The sequence below is a fragment of the Lagopus muta genome, chromosome 12, assembly GCF_023343835.1.
Source record: "Lagopus muta isolate bLagMut1 chromosome 12, bLagMut1 primary, whole genome shotgun sequence".
In the NCBI taxonomy this organism is placed as follows: Eukaryota; Metazoa; Chordata; class Aves; order Galliformes; family Phasianidae; genus Lagopus; species Lagopus muta.
This window is the reverse complement of record NC_064444.1, coordinates 17,521,029-17,539,989: the sequence shown is the minus strand read 5'-3', so window position 1 is coordinate 17,539,989 and position 18,961 is coordinate 17,521,029. Positions and strand designations below refer to the sequence as shown.

Genomic DNA, 18,961 nt, shown 5'->3' with positions numbered 1-18,961 from the left:
CAGCTTCTGCTTATCACCAAGGCTGCATGCTTTAGGGGTGTAAAGGCACTTCAGACAGGCTATTGGCAACATTACCTTCTAGGAAGAGCGCTCGCAAGATCCTGTAAGAAGAACCTGAGGATTTTTCCCCATTATTTTTCTACAATGACAGCATTTCCTGGGCCTTCTCCATTGCATACAACTCCTCCCCCACCCCCATCAAATGCAGCTTAAATACGGGGCAATCCATCCACACAGCTTGCTTCCCAGAACCCCTCAGCTCCTCCTGCTCAGTTCTGTTCCACCTGCTACCCACATACTATGTGTACAATCAATGAATATACAGACAATACAATATATTCCAGAGCTTGGACTATGTAATTATTATACTAGAGCAGAAAAGGACACTCACCATACCATGGGCTCACATAAGAATCACAGGCAGAGCAGATCTCCAAATGAGTTCCTTCCCCACTGGTAGCCAGCTCTTAAATAGGTCTAGGAGGGCTGCAGCCTGGCTCCACCCCTTCCTGCAGCACTGGAGAATTGCCTTCAGCTGTGCTCCTCTGGCTGGCTCATGGCTCACCCAGGTGATCAATCAGACGTTCAGGCCATGATTCAGCAGTTCCCATACACTCCACCCCTTCACGGCGTGAACAGATGATCAGGTTGACTAAAGGGTGAGCTTTTCCTAATACAGAGATCCGATATACTGCGACGCCTATACAATTTGCATCGCGACGCATGTTGGTAAAATTCAAGATGTGTGACGATTGGTGAATGTTGATATTCTTTTATGGGCCAGTGCTCGATGATGTGACTGGAGGCATGAGGTCCTGAGGTGCAGGTCTGTCCTATGTTCCATCAGTCCCATGCAGACCATCACCGGGTGCTGTACGTGATCTGACAGCAACACTGGAACACTTTGATGGCATTTTGTTCCTTCCGGTGGTCCTGAAGGCTCACAGACTCACGGGGAGTCATACAGATGTTTCAGAGGTACCAGGAGGGGAAGGTCTGCTCTCCAGGGTGAGATACAGGCCGTATTCCTATCCGGGGTCAACACTTCCTTTGTGCTTAGGCACGTCCTGGCCGCCTGTACCACACCTTCTGGCCGGATGTCTGCGGTGCGTAACGATATCAGGCACCAAAGGAGGTGTCCTGATCTGCCACAGGGACACGATGGGGGTCCCTTTAGCAATGAAAATAGAAGTGCTGACCACAATATCAGTAGGCCATGTACCTGTTACTGGAGGGATGCTGAGCCTCCCATCTCCAACAGTCTCCCCGAAGGTGCAAGTAGGCCACACCACTTGGGTCCTACCTGCACCTTCCAGGGCCATTTTACTCTGTGGGTGCCAGGATCTAAATTCTCAGGGGCAGGGAGCAGAATATTATTTTCATCACCAATCTGGGGTCCTACCTGATGATCAGTGCCCGTAATTTGGATCCTAAGCGGGGTGGCCCATGTTGTCTGCAACATTCTCAGTTCTGTTCCACCTGCTGCCCACATACCACGACTCTCAAAGCCCTCTCGAGGATCACACAATCCAAAGCCATGATCGAGACACCATCCACGCAGCCAGTCACTTACCTGACCCATTCTGCTCCTTCTTTCCAGGTCCCAGCTGCCAAGTAGGAGCAGAGAGGTGAACACTACTTGCATTCTTGATTACCTCAAGGTCCTCCCAAGAGATGTAAAGTCTCTTTCAACATTTGGCAGTGTCATTGCCACACCTGCTGAGAACCATGAGGATCCTTGCACTACAGACCCTGCAATAGAGCCTGGTGAAAATGGCACCCCTGCTTTCTCACTGGCCCACCAAGCAGTGCCACAGCAAGGCATGCCTCATGTCATGCTCTGTATGGTTGCTTTCTCCATTCTGGGCCATGGCGTATTTGTGTTCCTGGCTTCCCCATTTGCCTTAGTTTCCAGTTATCAAGGTGCTCCATGAAGCACACTCGATGCACGTGCCTTCTCACGTGCCTTCACCCGTCTGCATAATTAAGTTGGGTTCACATGAACACATCCCTGCAAACGTTTCAAGGCCACATTTTACGTTTGTGTTTCTGCACGTTCTTTATGGCTGCCTCTCTCTCTCCATCTCCTGTGTGGGACACGAAAAAGGGCCTGGACCAGGCGCTATTTCACCACATACAAACTCACCTTCCAAACTCCTAACCAGCAATTTGCCTTAAAAAGCAAAGCCATTTCTGGCCTCTGTAAGGCTGGCTCCCAGCCAGGAGCTGTGTCCCTGTCATTTCACAGAGCTGCAGAGATTAAACAGTGATCCAAGGGTTTGCGCAAGCTCTGCGTGCATGGGGTGGAAGTTCAGCAAGCTATAAGAAGCATTTGGGCACTGAGCAAACAACGTGAGCTGGAGCAGAAGCAGGAGAAGCAATATGGGAAAGCTGAGTGTCTGCTCTGCTCTGGTGACTGGGGCCAACCGGGGAATCGGCCTGGGCTTTGTCCAGCACCTGCTGGCATTGCCAAACCCACCTGAGTGGGTCTTTGCAGGCTGCCGGGACCCCAAGGGACAGCGAGCGCAGGTGAGGCTGGGCTGGAGCTGAGGTGGGGGACAGCAGGGCTGCTGCAGGAGGGGGGATGTGGGAGGGTCTCCACCAGGGAGCTGCAGCCCTGGACCTCAGGCACAGCAGAACTGGGGCAGGACACAAGCAATGGCCGTGCCCAGAACTCATTGGGATCAAGAAGGGAGCTGCTGCCACTGCCTGGCACCGTGTGCCCCAGGGCTGCAGGCAAAGGGCTGGTGTTGGCTGAGCAGCTCAGAGTGCGACACGAGGCTCACATCAGCTGTCTTCTACAGGAGCTGCAGAAATTGGCCTCCAAGCACCCCAACGTGGTCCCTGTCCCGCTCGGTAGGTGACACAGCTGGAGCACAAGGCTGCCTCCCTGGGCTCCCTGCTCTGCCAGCACGCCGTCCTCCCCCATCCCTGGTGCAGGGCTCTGTCCCAGCACTGTGCCTGCTGGCAGACACCGAGGGCAGCGGGCGCTCACCTCCCCACCTCGCCTCTGCAGAAGTCACCGATCCCGCCAGCATCAAGGCGGCCGCAGCCAGCGTCGGGGAGCGCCTCAAGGGCTCGGGGCTGAACCTCCTCATCAACAACGCTGGGATTGTAAGGCTGAACACGCTTGACAGTGAAACACTGAAGGACATGGCCGAAGTGTACACCACCAACACCACTGCTCCTCTATTGCTGAGCCAGGTGAGTTTTCACCCACAGCTCCAGGAACATCCCTGTACTGCATCCCTGAGATCTTTGGCGGAGGAAAGAAGGGGCCATTTTGATCAGACCCTCCACTACTTTCCGCCTTCAGAGTCCTTGCCTTTGTGTCCAGACCAGTGTTCTTTAACTCCCAATCTGGTCTCTTGCTGTCTGAGGGCTGTGCTCAGAGCTTCCACGTTTTTCAGACTTGACTGAGACCAGGCAGCAAGCAGAAGACCTTGGCACTTTGGAGCCTAGGGCCTCTTACTGTGAAATGATAACAGCCCAGGTCTGCGAGCCCATGCCAGAGAGCAGAGTATCATGATTTGAGCCTGAAGAACAAGAATTTGCTCTCTGACTTTGTTCAGCTCTGGAGGGTGGCTGGGCCTTGCCATGGGCTGATCACAGATGTTGTCTGGTGTCCCTCACTGGAGATCCCCAGAAGCCCCTGAACAAGGTCTTGGGCAATAGGCTCTGGGTGGCTCTGCTTGAGTGTGGGTGGCTGCACCAGGGGATCTACAGAGATATCTGCCAATAACAACAGCTCTCTGATTCTCTGGTTCTGATGCACCACATATGGAAGGAAATACGCTCTTCCAGTGAGCCTCCTCTGTGCATGCTGCTCCTTCCCTTCCCCACAGGCGTTCCTGCCTCTGCTGAAGAAGGCAGCCCAGGGCAGCACGGGCTCGGGGATGAGCTGCAGCAAGGCAGCCATCGTCAACATTTCCAGCATTGGGGGTTCCATCAAAGAAATGTATTTATGGGACATTGCTCACTTCGTGTCTTACCGGTGCAGCAAGGTATGTGTTGGATATGAGCCCAAACTTCTCAGCAAATGACTGCATAATCCCTCCAGTGTCATCTCTGTCAGTCTCTTGCACCTCTGTCCACTGTGACAGAGCTTCAGTCAGTCACTGGCTTCCTCTCACTTCACATTCCTGTTACTGGTCCCAAGCCCCACTGCAGAGGACCATGCTGGGACAGATCTGCAAACCCCGGCCATGGGATCTGCACATGTCCCCATGCTGCACCTTCTCATCCCCACCTGATCCCTGTGCTGTCTCCCACAGGCTGCTCTCAACATGCTCACCAGGTGCCAGTCCATGGGGTACCGCGAACACGGCATCCTCTGCATCGCTTTCCATCCTGGCTGGGTGCAGACAGACATGGGGAATGCAGGCGGACAAATGGTAGGGGCTTCCCCACGTTGGGTCCATCCACAGCCTGTGCTGGTCTCCCACGGAGGCTGCTGTCTCCCGGAGCCCTGCACCAAGACCCCCTCAGGGGGCTGCTCCGTCAGCACCATGGCAGCTCTCCCTGCCCTGGGACCCCTGCGCAGCGCCAGCCCCGGCTCCTGGCAGCCCCACCGCCCGCCTTCCCAGCTCTCACCCTCCTCCCAGGGCTCTGCTTCCCCCTCAGCCCGGCCGCTGCCTCCCCGCAGCCGGGCTCCAGGGCACAGCCTGGGCAGCCCTTGGGCACACACGCCTGCCTTTCTCCCTCTGCCCTGCAGGCCCCGCTGACGGTGGACGCGAGCGTAGGAGGGATGCTGAAGGTGCTCTCCAAGCTCTCCGAGAAGGACAGCGGGTCCTTCCTGGACTGGGAAGGGAACGTTGTGGCCTGGTGAGGTGCTGGCCCGGCCTCATGCCTGGATCCTGGCACTGACCCCTCTGCTGCTGCCTTCCCCCTCCATAAAACCATATCTGACAACAGCAAGGCTGCTGACTCTGTGACCACAACAGTTCTGATGCACACTGGCAGCCCATGCAGGGCAGCCCCTTTTCCCATGCGCTCCCACTTCTCATCCATGAGCATCAGAACAGACTGCTCCCAACCACAGCCGCTGACAGATGTCCCCTCCAGTGACAGCTGTCACTGCTGGAAATGTCCGTCTCTGGAGTCAAGGGCTTTGGGCCACTGTCCATCTTCATGAGGTGGGCTGCCCAGGGCTGGGGAAGCACGAGTGCAGTGGGAGCACAGGATGCGTCCAGGAAGGGCTCCCCATGAGGGAACAGGAGGCTGGGGACACGGAGTAAGGCAGAGATGGAGTGAAGGGCTGTGCATCACCACGCATAGGCTGGGAAACAGGAAGAAGATGCTGCCCATAGCCATGGGTGGGCAGGGGCTGCTGGGTGCTTCTGGGCAAGAGGGAGATATTTTCCAGTAAGAAGGGCTGTGGAGGTGGGAAATGGGGCTTTGCTCTGCAGAAAGCAAGAGCTGGCCATCTGAGTGCTTGCACTTCAAGTACCGTGTACGAGATGGGTGTCCTAGGGCAGGTGAAGGGTCCCGTGATCCACCCTCCATGGGCAGACATCACCAAATCATCCCCTGCCCCCTCACCTTGCTGACACAGTATGGCAGTATGCAGGCTTCCAGCACCCGTGGCACCACCCAATGCAGGCCGCTTTGGCAGTCACATCAATTTCTATAGCACAGCCCCTGCGTCTCTATGTCCTTCACTGCCTAGGAATCAGAGACAAGGAGGAAGCTGGACTCAGGATAAGGGATATGGGAATCACTGTTGCTGGAGAAGACCTTCAAGTTCACAAGTCCAACCTGATTTCAGAACCCCATCACTAAACTGTGTGCCCAAGAGCCACCTCCACACCTCTCCTTAATATCTCAGGCATGGGGAATCCACCGCTTTCCTGGTCAGGCCGTTGCACTGTTTGAGAAAAATTCTCCATGAAGACATTATAACTAACGTCCAACAGGAACTTTCTGACACAACTGGCAGCTGCTCCCTCTCATGTGCTATTGCTCCACACCTCACAAAAGAGACCGACACCTCCTCCCTGTTGCACCCTCTCAGGGAGCTGTAGGGAGCTATGAGGTCTCACCTCAGTCTCCTCTTCTCCAAACCAAACAAGCCCCATGCCCTCTGTGTCTCCTCATAACTCCTGCATCTGCTGCACTGCCCTTCTCTGCACTCACTCCGGCAACTCAAGATCCTTCTGGCAGTCAGGGGCCCAAAACTGAGCCCAGCATTGGAGATGCAGTCTCACCAGTGCCACATGCAATGCGACAGTCACTTCCTTAGTCCTTTGGCCAGACTCTTTCCAGTGCAGGTCAGGAAGCCGTTGGCCTTCTTGCCCATCTGAGCACATTCTGCCTCATGTTCAGCCAGCTGTCAACCAGCACATCCAGGTTCTTCTCTACCAGGCACCTTCCAGCCGCTCTTCCCCGACCACATAACACCGCACGGGGTTGTTGTGATCCAGGTGCAAGACGTGGCACCCATCCTTGTGGAATGTCATGCAATTGGAGAGGGTGTAAAATTACTAAAATCCAGTCTACCGTCATCCACAGCCTTTCCTTTGTCTACTAAGCGGGTTATCTTGTCACAGAACAAGACTGGGTTCAGTCAGGCAGGACCCACCCTCCGTAAGACCACACTGGATGATTGTTGATCATTTGATGGTCCCCTGTGTGCCATATGATGGCACTCAGGATGATCTGCTCCATAACGTTCCCTGCTTCCAAGATCAGGACGATGCTCTATGAGCTACACTTGATGGAACAAGCTATCTCACTCTCGCATTTCCTCACTCAGGTCTATAATGGTCCAGGATGGGTTTGCATGAACACATCCCTATCCCTTTTTAGGTCCGATGTGTCCCTGCACAGTCTTGATGCCTTTCTCTCTTTCTTCATATATCCCACAAGGCACAGCAAAAAGGCCTCGACCAGACATCCTGAAGGAGCACACACCTTCCATATACCTTATCAGAACAGTTTACCATAAAAAGCAAAGTCATTTCTGCCCGTTGCAAGGCTGGCTCCCAGCCAGGAGCTTTTCCCTGGACAGGTCAAAGAGCTGGAGATATTGAATACAGAACCGAGGGTTTGCGCAGCTCTGTGTGGGTGGGGTGGAAGTTCAGCAAGCTATAAGAAGCATTTGGGCACTGAGCAAACAACGTGCGCTGAGCAGAAGCAGGAGAAGCAACATGGGAGAGCTGCGTGTCCGCTCCGCTCTGGTGACTGGGGCCAACCGGGGAATCGGCCTCGGGCTGGTCCAGCACCTGCTGGCATTGCCAAACCCACCTGAGTGGGTCTTTGCAGGCTGCCGGGACCCCAAGGGACAGCGAGCGCAGGTGAGGCTGGGCTGGAGCTGAGGTGGGGGACAGCAGGGCTGCTGCAGGAGGGGGGATGTGGGAGGGTCTCCACCAGGGAGCTGCAGCCCTGGCCCCAGGGACACGAGAGGCAGAGTGTGATGGCCATGGGATGAGGTGTGCACGGGGTGCCCTGGGATCAAGAAGGGAGCTGCTGCCACTGCCTGGCACCGTGTGCCCCAGGGCTGCAGGCAAAGGGCTGTGTTGGCTGAGCAGCTCAGAGCGCGACACGAGGCTCACATCAGCTGTCTTCTACAGGAGCTGCAGAAATTGGCCTCCAAGCACCCCAACCTGGTCATCGTCCCGCTCGGTAGGTGACACAGCTGGAGCACAAGGCTGCCTCCCTGGGCTCCCTGCTCTGCCAGCACGCCGTCCTCCCCCATCCCTGGTGCAGGGCTCTGTCCCAGCACTGTGCCTGCTGGCAGACACCGAGGGCAGCGGGCGCTCACCTCCCCACCTCGCCTCTGCAGAAGTCACTGATCCCGCCAGCATCAAGGCGGCCGCAGCCAGCGTCGGGGAGCGCCTCAAGGGCTCGGGGCTGAACCTCCTCATCAACAACGCTGGGATCGGAAATAACAACTCACTTGACACTGAGACACTAGACGACATGCTCCATGTGTTCACTACCAACACCATTGCACCTCTGCTGCTCAGCCAGGTAATGTGCTCACCTACCCTGGGAACATTCTGCTCTGTGTCTCTGCATTTCCCCAGTGGAAAAAGTAAGGGGCCCGTGGGACGGAGCCCTGCTCTGCTCTTGTGCTGATGTCACGCGTGGTGCTCCTGAGATGCTCTGAAAAGTTGTGGATCAGGTGCTGAGGAGCTGGAATCTGGATCAGGAGGAAGAGGAAGGCAGCTGCCAGTGGGGCTGGTGCCAACACTGCTGCTGTGGAAGGAATTATCGAATTATCAGAATCCCAAATTTGAAGAAGACCCATGGGAATCATCAGCTCCAACCCCTGGCTCCACCTGAAAGTCAAACCCTATGGCCGATAGCAGTGCCCCAGCTCTCCCAGAGCTCCAGCAGCTCAGGGCCATGCGCACTGCCCTGGAGAGCTGTGCCATGCCCACCATCCTCTGGTGCAGAACCTTTCCCTAATCCCTACCCAACATTCCCCTTTCGCAGCTCCATGCTGTTTTTTGGGTCCTGTTGCTGTCCCAAGAGCTCTGCCCCTCTGCTCCCTGTGAGGAGTTGTATGCCATAGGTCATGAGGGGCTGTAGGCCACAAGGGGCTGCAGCTGCCATGAGACCTCCCCTCAGCCTCCTCTGCTCTGTGCTGAGCAGACCCAGTGCCCTCAGCTCTCCTTGCACAGTGCCCTCAGACCCCTCCCCATCTCACAGCCCTCCTTTGGGTGCTCAGTTATAGTTCTATGTCCTTCTTACACTGTGGCACCCAACCCAGTGCTCGAGGTGAGTTCTCCCCTCGCCCATCAGCAGGGCTGTGCCTGAGGCATCTCAGGACACAGTCAGCCCTTTTGGCTCCAGGCCATCTGCTGCCTCATGTTCACCTTGCCATCATCCAGACCTTCACTTCTCCCTTCTCCACAGGCGTTCCTGCCTCTTCTGAAGAAGGCAGCCCAAGAGAAGCCGGGCTCAGGGTTGAGCTGCAGCAAGGCAGCCATCATCAACATGTCCAGCACTGCTGGATCCATTCAGGACCTCTATCTGTGGCAGTACGGACAAGCGCTCTCATATCGTTGCAGCAAGGTGCTGTCAGTTGCTGGTTCCCCCTCATAACACACTCCCACGCCTGGCCCCAGGCTCAACCACAAAGGGCCATGTCAATACAGATCCTTTTTGGGACTGGGCATCTGCATGGGAAGACCACTGTGGGGTCCCTGTGCTGCACCTTCTCATCCCCACCTGATCCCTGTGCTGCCTCCCACAGGCTGCTCTCAACATGCTCACCAGGTGCCAGTCCATGGGGTACCGGGACCATGGCATCCTCTGTGTTGCTCTCCATCCCGGCTGGGTCAAAACAGACACAGGAGGCACATTAGAAGATAAGGTAAGAGCGTTTCTGGCCAAGGTTTGCAAGAATCCCTTATAGTGGGAATGTGGAGCTCCCTGTGTATTGAAGGCTCCTGGATCGGCTGGGCCCTTGGGCACACAGCCATTTTTCTCCCTCTGCCCCTGCAGTCCCGAGTGACAGTGGATGAGAGCGTAGGAGGGATGCTGAAGGTGCTCTCCAAGCTCTCTGAGAAGGACAGCGGGACCTTCCTGAACTGGGAAGGGAAAGTTATGGCCTGGTGAGGTGCTGGCCAAGCCTTGGATTTTGACAGTGATCTCTTTGTTGCTACATTGACTTGTGGCAGTGTGCTAACAAACTTGTGACTGTAAACAATGATTGCAGTGTATGTGCAGTATGTGAGCCGCCCTCTTGCTCTTGTTTCAAGTACAATTTTCACAGTCTTCACCAATGCTTTGAGGCCTACATGACAGGATCCAGGCTCAGGCTGCCTCTTACCCAATGAGGGATTCGGGTCCTGTCAGAAGACCTTGTGGAAACATTTGTGCACAGGGATTCCTTGGAGAGAGGGGCTGCATTTTGGGAAGAAAGCAAGTCGGACATCAACGGTGCATGACACCACCATTGGGAGCAGACAATGGCTGTTACTAGTTCCTCTTTTTCCCTTGGGACAGCCAGGAGACAAGGACATTTTCTATTCTCTCTGACCATTTTTCATTTTTCCTGTTCATCTGTCTGTTCCTCTTGTTGGAACAGCCAATAGCAGCTGCCAGTTCCTGCTTTCTAAAGCTGCCTTTCCTTTTCCAGTCCATTTCTTCACCTCTCCGGATGACCACTGGTGTTTTGGTCTTCCCCTTATTGAGGCTGCCTCAGGATGTCTCTGGCTATCTGGTGCCGCTCTGCACCTCAAAGAATCTGGCCGTGCTTTACAAGGATGTGTCCTGCTCACAGGTCTAATGGTCAGAGAGGATCCCATGCTAGCACAGACATCTTCTGCCAGTGCCTTTGCAGACCCCTTCCATCAGCCTTTTCCCACATTCCCGAAGGCACACGGAGAGCTCTGCGCTGCACCAGAGGGCCTCCACTTGGAGGAAGGGCTTTTTGCTCTTCACAAGCCTGCAGCCCATTGAAACACGGTTTCCTTCGTCTTAGTGCCCCCTTCTGACAGCTGTGCAGAGCTCACAGCAGCTTTCAGGAAAGAAATTCAAGGTGTCTCACAGGTCCCGCTGGGGAGTCACTCAAGGCTCAGCTGGTGAAGGAGCCACAGGGGCACGGGAAGGGAAGAGGGAGGCTTTGGGCTGCAGGCTGATATTTTTCTTCATCCCTATCCACTTCAGAAAGAGAACAGAATGAGGAGTAGAACGTGGACGAGGGCTTCTGCCCTGGGCCAAGAGCTGTGCCATGGCTGTGGGAGGGGATGGATTTCCGTGGTGGGCTGCTGCCCAGGTTCTTCCTTCTGGTCTGAGATCGTACGGTCAGAAGGGAAGGGGCTGGATATGGAAATTGAGGGCAAAATGGCTCGTTTGCCTTAGGAATATCCAACCTGAACCTCCCCTGGTGCAAGTGGAGGCCATGACCTCTTGTCCTATCCCTGTTACCTGGGAAAAGAGGCTGACCCATCCCACTTTTACACAGCTGAGACACAGAAAGGGAAAAAGACAATTTCATCATCCCTCTTTTCTCCCCCTGCCCAGAAAGTCGGTTCTGGGAATAAGTCTATTAAGCCCATGTGAAGAACAATGAAGAGTAACAACTAATGCATGTTCAGGTTGAAAACCAAACCTTCCTGAGGGGTGAAGGAGAAGGACTGAGAAGGGTGCAGAACGAGGCAGGCGAAGACAATGCTTTGTCTCAAATTCTGGACTTGTCCATGCCAAGCATGGGACAATCTGATGGACAGGGTCACTGCTGGATGGACAGCCCATGGTGGTTCCCAGAGATGAAGCCACCCCAGGAGGGGCCATTGAGGAACAAGGACATCCCAGCAGGAAGATCAACTAAGATAATAATGATATTCTAATCACTATCAGTGGCTGAGGACAGTGCAGACTGATAAGATTGCCCCAGGGGAGACTGAGACGCCCCCAGGTAGGGACACAGTCTAAGCAGACCGAGTCACCAGACGTCCAGCTCCCTGCTCTCACCTTGGGCTGCCCCAGCAGGTTCAGGAGCTCAGCTCCATCAGTGCCCTGAGTTGTTCTCCAGCCTTGATGGTGGTGCGGAGTCCCCCCAGTTCCAAGCCATGGACACGCGTCCAGGGAGCCAGCCCTTCTGCAGTCAGACTCCTGGGACGTCTGCGGTGCGCTGAGCTCCGTTCCGGCTAAGGACGGAAGCGAGCAGGTCCTGCCGAGCAGTCCTGTTTTGGCAGGATGTTTGAGCGGAGGCGAGTCATTGGTGAAGAGCTGCAGAGCTGCAGAGAGGGGGCAGCAGGAGGCTTGTCAGCGTGTGCCACGAGCTCCTCCTCTACAGAGCGCCCGAGAGGGAAAACAGTGAGGAGGCAGCGCGTGGGCCAGGCTGCGGCGTGCGTGGCGCAGGGTAGCGTTGCTCCGGCTGCCCTCCGTCCCGCGTAAAGGATAAAAGCTTCGCCTGAACAGGGGCTTGAACCCTGGACCCTCAGATTAAAAGTCTGATGCTCTCCCAACTGAGCTATCCAGGCTCCCATTTGGGCCTTTGGGAGATGCTCAGGACGGCCCACTGAGGCCCCCCATCGCCTCCACCACAGGGGCAACCAGGGGGTGCTGCGAACTCACAGCTGCAGCCCTGCCCTCAGCTGTGGCAACACGGGCAGAACACAACCCAAGCAGGGGGCCGGCAGCGATCACAGCGGGCTCAGTGCTCTGCGCTGTGGATGCGGCAACCTCCCTTCCGACCCAAGGCACGGCCGTGCTTCTGCAGGGAGCCTGCTGTGTCCGCCACTGGCGTCACCTGCCGCAGGCATGCTGTGCTCACTGACCAAAGACATCAATGGCTTTGGCCACCCGTGGGCAGATCTCTGAGGGTACAAAGTGTCTCCGGCCACCGCAGCGTTCACAGGGGATGGCACATTTGCAAGGCCGGGCCTTTGTCCCTCCCAGTCCCTCCTCCCCATCCCGCCCAGCCCCTTGCAGCTCTCCCCTCCCCTGCAGCCCGGGCTCCTGGACCTGCCTAAGCTATAAAAGCCCGTTTGCTCCGTTTGCTGGAGGGAGCCCAGCCAAGCTGGCCATGGGGAGGACGGACGCTGGGCTCACGCTGCTGACGCTGCTGCTGCTGCTAATCCTGCAGCCCACGTCCCAGTTTTGGCTCTTCAACGTGCTCTTTCCACCCACCACCACCCCAGAGGCACCCCCGACCAACAGGACACCACCCGTGGTGCTCGGTAAGGTGACAGCTGCCTGGTGAGTCCAGGGCGCTTTGCAGTCTCTGTTTGTCCTACCATGTAGGAGCTCTGAGGGTGCATGGGCTGCCATGCTCACTCCAGAAGAAAGCAAAAGGGGTTCTCAAATCCCCCAGCACAGCTGAGGTGGGGTTCAGGTTTTGCCTTGCTTATGGGCTCTGTTGATGGAGGTGATAGGGGTTGCAACAGCCTCTGGATTGCAGCTCCATACTGCTGCTGCTTCTGTTCCAGTGGAATGAAAACTACCAACTCTTGCTCCCCTGCAGCTTGCCCTGTGCTTTTTGCAGTTAATTCATCCTCTGCTGTTGCAGGGCGTCTGACCCACAGCAGACAATCTTGCCTGGGCTACAGTGAGCTGGTGGGCAGCTTCTCCTTGCATCAGAGGTGCACAGAGAGGTGCACAGGGGCGTCACCTGGGGAGGTGGGGATGGCACCATCCACCTGACTGGGGTTGTTTGCAAGCAGTTGGCTGGCAGCGTGTGGCTGCAATCTGCCTCCTTCTGCCAACACTGGCGTGGGATTTTGCCACGAGAACTGTGCTGAGCAGGGGGTTATTTTTCACCCTTTTCTTGACTCAGAAGGATTTTCCCTTTTAAAAAGAGAAGAGAAAAAGCAGAACATCCAAAGACTGACCCTATGAACTCCCTTCCCCGTGGAGTTCTTGATGCACAGGGCAGCCTGGCACACTGTTTGGCAGGCACACAGCCTCTGGCACTGTGTGGTTGGAGAGGCAGTGGCTGCAGCCTTGTTGGCCAGGAGGCTGTCACCATACCAGGGAGGGAATGGCACAGCACGAGTGACCTTGTGCCACTTCTCAAGATGGCGTGCAGCAGCAGGAGCATCTCCACTGCCCTTCTGTGAGCCTGCAGCTTGTTCAGACCCCCAGGCAGCCTCATTCTAAGCACCCCCCTCGAACCTCCCTTTCTCCCCTTTCCTGCCCCTGCCCCATGCCTCCATACCACCCTCAGCCCTGCCCCATGCCCTGTGCCCAGACTGGGGTGGTGGGGTGGTCGAGATGGCGCTCATGTGCAGCCCATCCCCCTGGGTCTGGTATCCCAGAAACCCCCAGTGCCCTTAGGACCAATGATAACCCCTCTGCCCCCACAGGAACTCCCTTAATAATTACCTAGTGTCCTCTCTGAGGTGAGGCAGAGATCAGAGCTAAGCACTGGGGTGCTGGCTGTACCAGGGGGAATGGTGAGGCAGGAGGAGGGCACCCAGCCACCCCCAGCACCCTTGGGATGCAGCCCCCCATGGGGCTGCCCCATGGGACACGGGCTGACCTCCTGTCCCAAGAACTGCCACCTGCTCTGCTTGCTTCCAGTGTAAGTCCAGCTCCCCAACTGAAGCCCAGGCTCTCCTGTGCCAGCATCCTCTCATGGACGTGCTGATCCTCACCCTGTGTTGAAAGCAGGATTAGAACTTCCCCATATGCACAGGTTTGAGGGAGCTGTGGAGCAGGTCGAGCAAGGCAGCCAGCATGCCCCATTCCCCTCTTACATGGTACAATGCACCTGCACCCCTGGGAATGCTCTGCCATGCCATGGAGCTGTGGCTGTGGCAGTTGGGATGCACTAGAGCATCCCCACACCAGGCTGCCCGCAGTGTGTGGGCCTTGAGCATCAGCACGTGGACAAATGATGGGTGTGATGAGTACAGCACTGGATGCGGTGGGGCTGGGCAGCTCCGAGGGGCACCAACCCTGTGGCTGCAGATAGGAGGAGGGAAACCCAGACAAGCTTGGGGAGAAACATTGGGATGCTCCATGCTGGTTAGCTCCATTCTCTTGGGCCAATGCTAGATGAGGGTGGCAGCTTGGTGGTCCCATAGGATGCACTTTTAGCACTATTCCAATCCTTCTGTGCCCAACCTGTGTCTCCAAGTGCCCTAAGATGTGCTGTGCTTGGTGAGAACCAAGGCATAAGCAGGCTGGTCTCCATGAGTGCTGCTCCAGCGACATCCAGCAGCAACCAACTGCAGGTTCCTAGGGTGTCCCTAGCCAGGCAGCCCCAGGGGGGGCTGTGGGCCAAGGAAGCATGAGGCCAGGCAGCTCCACAAACTGAGATCTACCTGGCTGTAGTTTTCCTTCTGTGATGTCCCCAGTGCCCGGGTGCCTTGGGAACCAGCTGGAAGCCAAACTGGACAAGCCGGATGTAGTGAACTGGATGTGCTACCGCAAAACCGAGGACTATTTCACCATCTGGCTCAACCTCAACACGTTCCTGCCAGTGGGAGTTGACTGTTGGATTGATAACACCAGGTACCGCTCACCCCCATCCCAGGAGCTCCCCGGGTTAATGACCTACCAGGGATCTCCCTCCCCTCTCCTCCCTCTGTGGCCCTGACCCTGCACACAAACCGTCCTTCCTGGAATGTGTTGCGAACACAGCTCTCATCAACACTTTCTGAACACCTTCCCCTTTTCCCTGTCCCACCATGTGCTCATGACAGCCTGTCCTCAGCACCTCCTGCAGATGCTGCCAGCCTTCCCTGGAGCAGCAGGGTCAGGATGTGACCCCACTGCTGCCTTCTGTCCTGTTCCCTCCACAGGGTGGTGTACAACCGAACGGCTCGGAAAATGACCAACGCTCCCGGGGTGCACATTCGTGTGCCTGGTTTTGGCAAAACCTATTCTGTGGAGTACCTGGATCAGAGTAAACTGGCAGGTGAGAGGAGCCAGCTTCGTGGAGAGGCACAGGGTATCCAGGGCTGTCATGTATCACCCAACAGAGAGCAGCCCCTGTATCTGTGCGGTTCATCCCAGCTCAGTCCTGCGGAGCTGATGGAACCCAGGTCACTTGGGTGAAGGATGATGTCCCCAGGACAATTCCTTTCCAGCTCCAAGTGCTGTGTTATGCCTCCAGGATGCATAGAATTGCAATCTCTGAGCAGAGCAGTCAAGCTACAGAGCTTAGCAGATGAAATTCCAGCCTGTGATCAGGATAAGAACAGAGAAAGGATAACAGAAGACCAAAGACATAAATCCCACCTGTTCTCTCTCTGCAGGTTACCTGCACACCCTGGTTCAGAACCTGGTGAACAACGGCTACGTGAGGGACCAGACAGTTCGGGCAGCCCCCTATGACTGGAGGGTTGGTCCCCGTAAGTCTGGGGTTGTGTCCATATCACACATGCAGGGAGGGAGGCAGGGTGGTTCTCAGTGAGCAGGCTGAGGAGTGGTGTGGTGGTTCAGCATGGTTCATCATTCCTTGGACAGGGACGGCCATCTGTGGCTGTGAATAGCACTCTCATGTGAATGTATGCGGTGGCACTTCTGGCATCTGTGCCCACACATCTCTCTGGCTGAGGCTCTTAGTGTCAGCCTGGAGCTATGTGAAGCTGACCAAGAGCTACTGTCCCTCTTGTCCACAGAGGAGCAGCCTGAATACTTCCAGAACCTGAAGGCACTGATAGAGGAGATGCACGATGAGTACCAGCAGCGCGTCTTCCTCATTGGGCACAGCATGGGCAACCTCAACGTCCTCTACTTCCTGCTCCAGCAGAAGCAAGCCTGGAAAGATCGGTACATCGGGGGCTTCATCTCGCTGGGGGCCCCTTGGGGGGGATCTGTCAAGCCACTGCGTGTCCTTGCATCAGGTGAGTGATTCCTTGTGCGCAGAGGCTTCTTCATTTTCTTTCTTTCCTGCAGAAATGGAAGAATGGCAATAAGCAGAGAGCAGACACTATGATAGAAGAACTGGGGGCCAGACAGCTGAGGGCTAGGGGTGCTCCTTGAAATCAGAACTGCCCATCCTGGGCAAAAGTAATGTACCAGTCACACATCATGGGGCTAGGAAAGCAGTCTGGGCCACGCTCACTCTCTTCTCACTGCCTCCCCAGAAACTGGGGAGCTGCACTGCCTCCAACAGTGCAGGGCTGTGGGCTAGATGGACTTTTACTCCAAGCAGTACAGCCCTTATGCAGCTGAGGACATGGAGACCCCTGAAGGGACACGCACACTGACCTACATCACTTGCTTGCATCTCCCTGTATCTCAGAGCCCATCCTCCATAAGCTTTTCTTTTTTCAGGCTTCTAACTTCCTTCACCTAGTTTCTCCTTAGCCTCTTTTCAGTCCAGAAAGCCACAGTCACTTGCCTAACGCTGACAGCCCAAGTATCCACAAGTCACAGCCTGAGCCTCCAAAATGCATGGAATTCATTTAAAAACACATGCTTGCAAATTTTAACATTTGACGCCTCATATCACTCTTAGTCATCACATTTTTCCCTGTTATCACACGGGCCAGAGACATTTTTTTGAGGTAATTATATTGTTGCATGGTCTTAAAACTAAAAACACCCAGGCTTGTAGGATGAATGCAGATTGACAACATATCATCAGCCCCGTTGGGCTCATCTCACTCATACGTGGAGGTGTAGGACTTGCAGGACTCAGCTGGTTAGGGACATTATCCATCCAGCTTTGTCAACGCTCGGCCTCTTCTTCCAGCTGGAGGACTGAAGTCAGAGAGGAGGGTCCTGATAGGTGCATGCTGACAGTCAGGAGTGGCCAAGAGGTGTCCGATCTCAGCTGCCCAAGAGTGTGTTTTGGTGCGGTCTGTCTGTCCTGCAGGTGATAATCAGGGCATCCCACTTATGTCCAACATCAAGCTGCGTGAAGAGCAGCGTATGACCACCACCAGCCCCTGGATGTTCCCTACGAGCTTGGCCTGGCCAGAGGACCATGTTTTCATCTCCACACCCTCCTACAATTACACCTACCGGGACTACCAGCAGTTCTTCACCGATGTCAACTTGGAGGATGGTTGGTACATGTGGGAGGACATGAAGGACTTGCTGAAGGGATTACCCCCTCCCGGTGTGGACACATATTGCCTTTATGGCACAGGCTATCCCACAGTGGAGACTTACATATACGATGAGCGTTTTCCTTATGAGGACCCTGTGGACATGATTTATGGTGATGGGGACGACACTGTCAACAAACGCAGTTCAGAGCTGTGCAAGCGATGGGGCAACCAGCAAAAGCAGAAAGTGCATGTCCAGGAGCTGCGAGGCATTGACCACCTCAACATGGTCTTCAGCAACCTGACGCTCACCTCCATCAATGACATACTGCTGGGGAGCACCAAGGCTGGGGCTAGCAACAAGGAGCAGAGAGAGCCGGAGCAGATGGGTGCTCTTAGATCCAGCCCAGAGGTAGGGAGGAGGGGCCACAAAGTCCTTAAGGAGCCCAGAAAGAACTGAAGGAGGTGATGACCAGCTTCTCTCCATGCTTGTATCCACCAGAAGCTGGCATGAAGGGGAGTAAAGGACTCCGAGCTGGGTATCTATGAGAAGGAGCAAGAACAACAGCTCAGGTGGATGGGTTGGCACTCTCTTCCATTCTGAATGTTTGGGCTTTTTTTGTTTTGGGAGCAGTGATTAATTACACTTCAGAGTCTTGTCACTTCCCACTAGTGGATGGATAATTAACCACGCTGCCAGCTCATTAACATCACACTCGTGGATTACGGCGTGTGAGCAAGCCCTCAATGCTAGCAAGCTATCTTTAGACTCTTCAGGCCGTGGTGTCATAGCCTCTTTTTTATACAGGACTCCATATAAGCAAGATAGCACTCATGGTGCCGGGGCAGCCACCAGGGTGGGTAAGGACAGGATAGGCACAGCTTGCAGAAGGGCCCCCGCCAGCCCCCATCACACAGGCAACAAGCTGAGTCCCTGCTGCAAGACTGGCTTAGAATCAGCAGATCTACCTAATAAACATACTTGGCTTCTACACCTCTAGCCTCCTTTGTGCAGCGTCTCCCAGCTCGCCTACACGAGCGTGGCTGGGTGATAACCAATGTGCAATGGAAATCCAAAGGGAGATTTCGTTTAGGGTACCAGGGGAAAACATTCCGCTCAGATGGCGGTGAGGTGTTGCCCAGAGCTGTGGGTGCCCATCTCTGGGGGTACCCAAGGCCATGGATGGGCCATGGGCAGCCTGAGCTGGGGGGTCAGCTAGGTTGGAGCTCAATGGGCTTTGGGGTGGCTTCCAACCCAGCTGTTCTGTGCATGTGTGAGAGCTGTGTGGTGAGCGGTGATGGGGCATGAGGCTCAAGGCTGCAGCAGGTTGGATGCTGGGGATGCGTTCTTCACCACCAGGCTCCCCAGAGACACAGCCACAGCCCCAAGCCTGCCAGTGTTGAAGAAGTGTTCGCACGGTGCTCTTCGATGTATGATCTGAGTTTGGAGTGATCCCGCGAGCTCGGGGTTAGTCTCAACGCCCTCCTTTGGAAAGCCCATGAGATTCTCCTTTCCAGACAGCACCTCACGAGTGGGTGGCACACACCACCAGGGC

The 18,961-nt window shown here is 55.5% G+C and overlaps 2 protein-coding genes, 1 long non-coding RNA gene and 1 other non-coding gene across 11 annotated transcripts in view; 2 read left to right on the top strand and 2 right to left on the bottom strand.

Moving 5' to 3' along the window:
* LOC125699031 (uncharacterized) overlaps positions 1-3,102 on the bottom strand; it is a 35,087-nt gene extending 31,985 nt beyond the window's left edge. Inside the window, exon 1 of one of the 2 annotated variants that reach the window (XR_007379411.1) lies at positions 2,996-3,102. This is a non-coding gene — a long non-coding RNA (uncharacterized LOC125699031). Of the gene's footprint in view, positions 1-391; positions 491-2,995 lie in introns of those variants that run through there. The other variant, XR_007379409.1, reaches the window with a different exon arrangement.
* LOC125699026 (C-factor-like) overlaps positions 1-9,693 on the top strand; it is a 31,137-nt gene extending 21,444 nt beyond the window's left edge. For 3 of the 7 annotated variants that reach the window (XM_048958082.1, XM_048958083.1, XM_048958081.1), the window contains exons 2-6: positions 2,805-2,856; positions 3,017-3,204; positions 3,846-4,004; positions 4,275-4,394; positions 4,715-4,913. In XM_048958082.1, coding sequence (XP_048814039.1) covers positions 2,805-2,856; positions 3,017-3,204; positions 3,846-4,004; positions 4,275-4,394; positions 4,715-4,828 — 633 coding nt within the window. In that variant the 3' untranslated portion in view covers positions 4,829-4,913. Of the gene's footprint in view, positions 1-2,060; positions 2,530-2,804; positions 2,857-3,016; positions 3,205-3,845; positions 4,005-4,274; positions 4,395-4,714; positions 7,296-7,571; positions 7,624-7,783; positions 7,972-8,862; positions 9,022-9,202; positions 9,323-9,453 lie in introns of those variants that run through there. The other 4 variants (XM_048958085.1, XM_048958080.1, XM_048958086.1 and 1 more) reach the window with 4 other exon arrangements.
* A 2,173-nt stretch (positions 9,694-11,866) lies between these two features.
* TRNAK-UUU (transfer RNA lysine (anticodon UUU)) lies at positions 11,867-11,939 on the bottom strand. The gene has a single exon. It is a non-coding gene; the product is annotated as a tRNA-Lys (tRNA).
* Positions 11,940-12,426: 487 nt separating this feature from the next.
* LCAT (lecithin-cholesterol acyltransferase) lies at positions 12,427-18,399 on the top strand. Its single transcript, XM_048958074.1, has 6 exons — positions 12,427-12,638; positions 14,760-14,916; positions 15,207-15,322; positions 15,663-15,758; positions 16,029-16,253; positions 17,231-18,399. The coding sequence occupies exons 1-6, from the start codon at positions 12,485-12,487 to the stop codon at positions 17,863-17,865; spliced, it is 1,383 nt and encodes a 460-aa protein (XP_048814031.1). The 5' UTR covers positions 12,427-12,484; the 3' UTR covers positions 17,866-18,399.
* Positions 18,400-18,961: the final 562 nt, after the last annotated feature.

Coding starts and splice junctions, on each gene's coding strand:
- LCAT (XM_048958074.1), top strand. CDS start 12,485: ATGGGGAGGACGGACGCTGGGCTCACGCTGCTGACGCTGCTGCTGCTG. Junction 14,917..15,206: donor TGTTGGATTGATAACACCAG/GTACCGCTCACC, acceptor TTCCCTCCACAG/GGTGGTGTACAACCGAACGG. Junction 15,323..15,662: donor GGATCAGAGTAAACTGGCAG/GTGAGAGGAGCC, acceptor CTCTCTCTGCAG/GTTACCTGCACACCCTGGTT.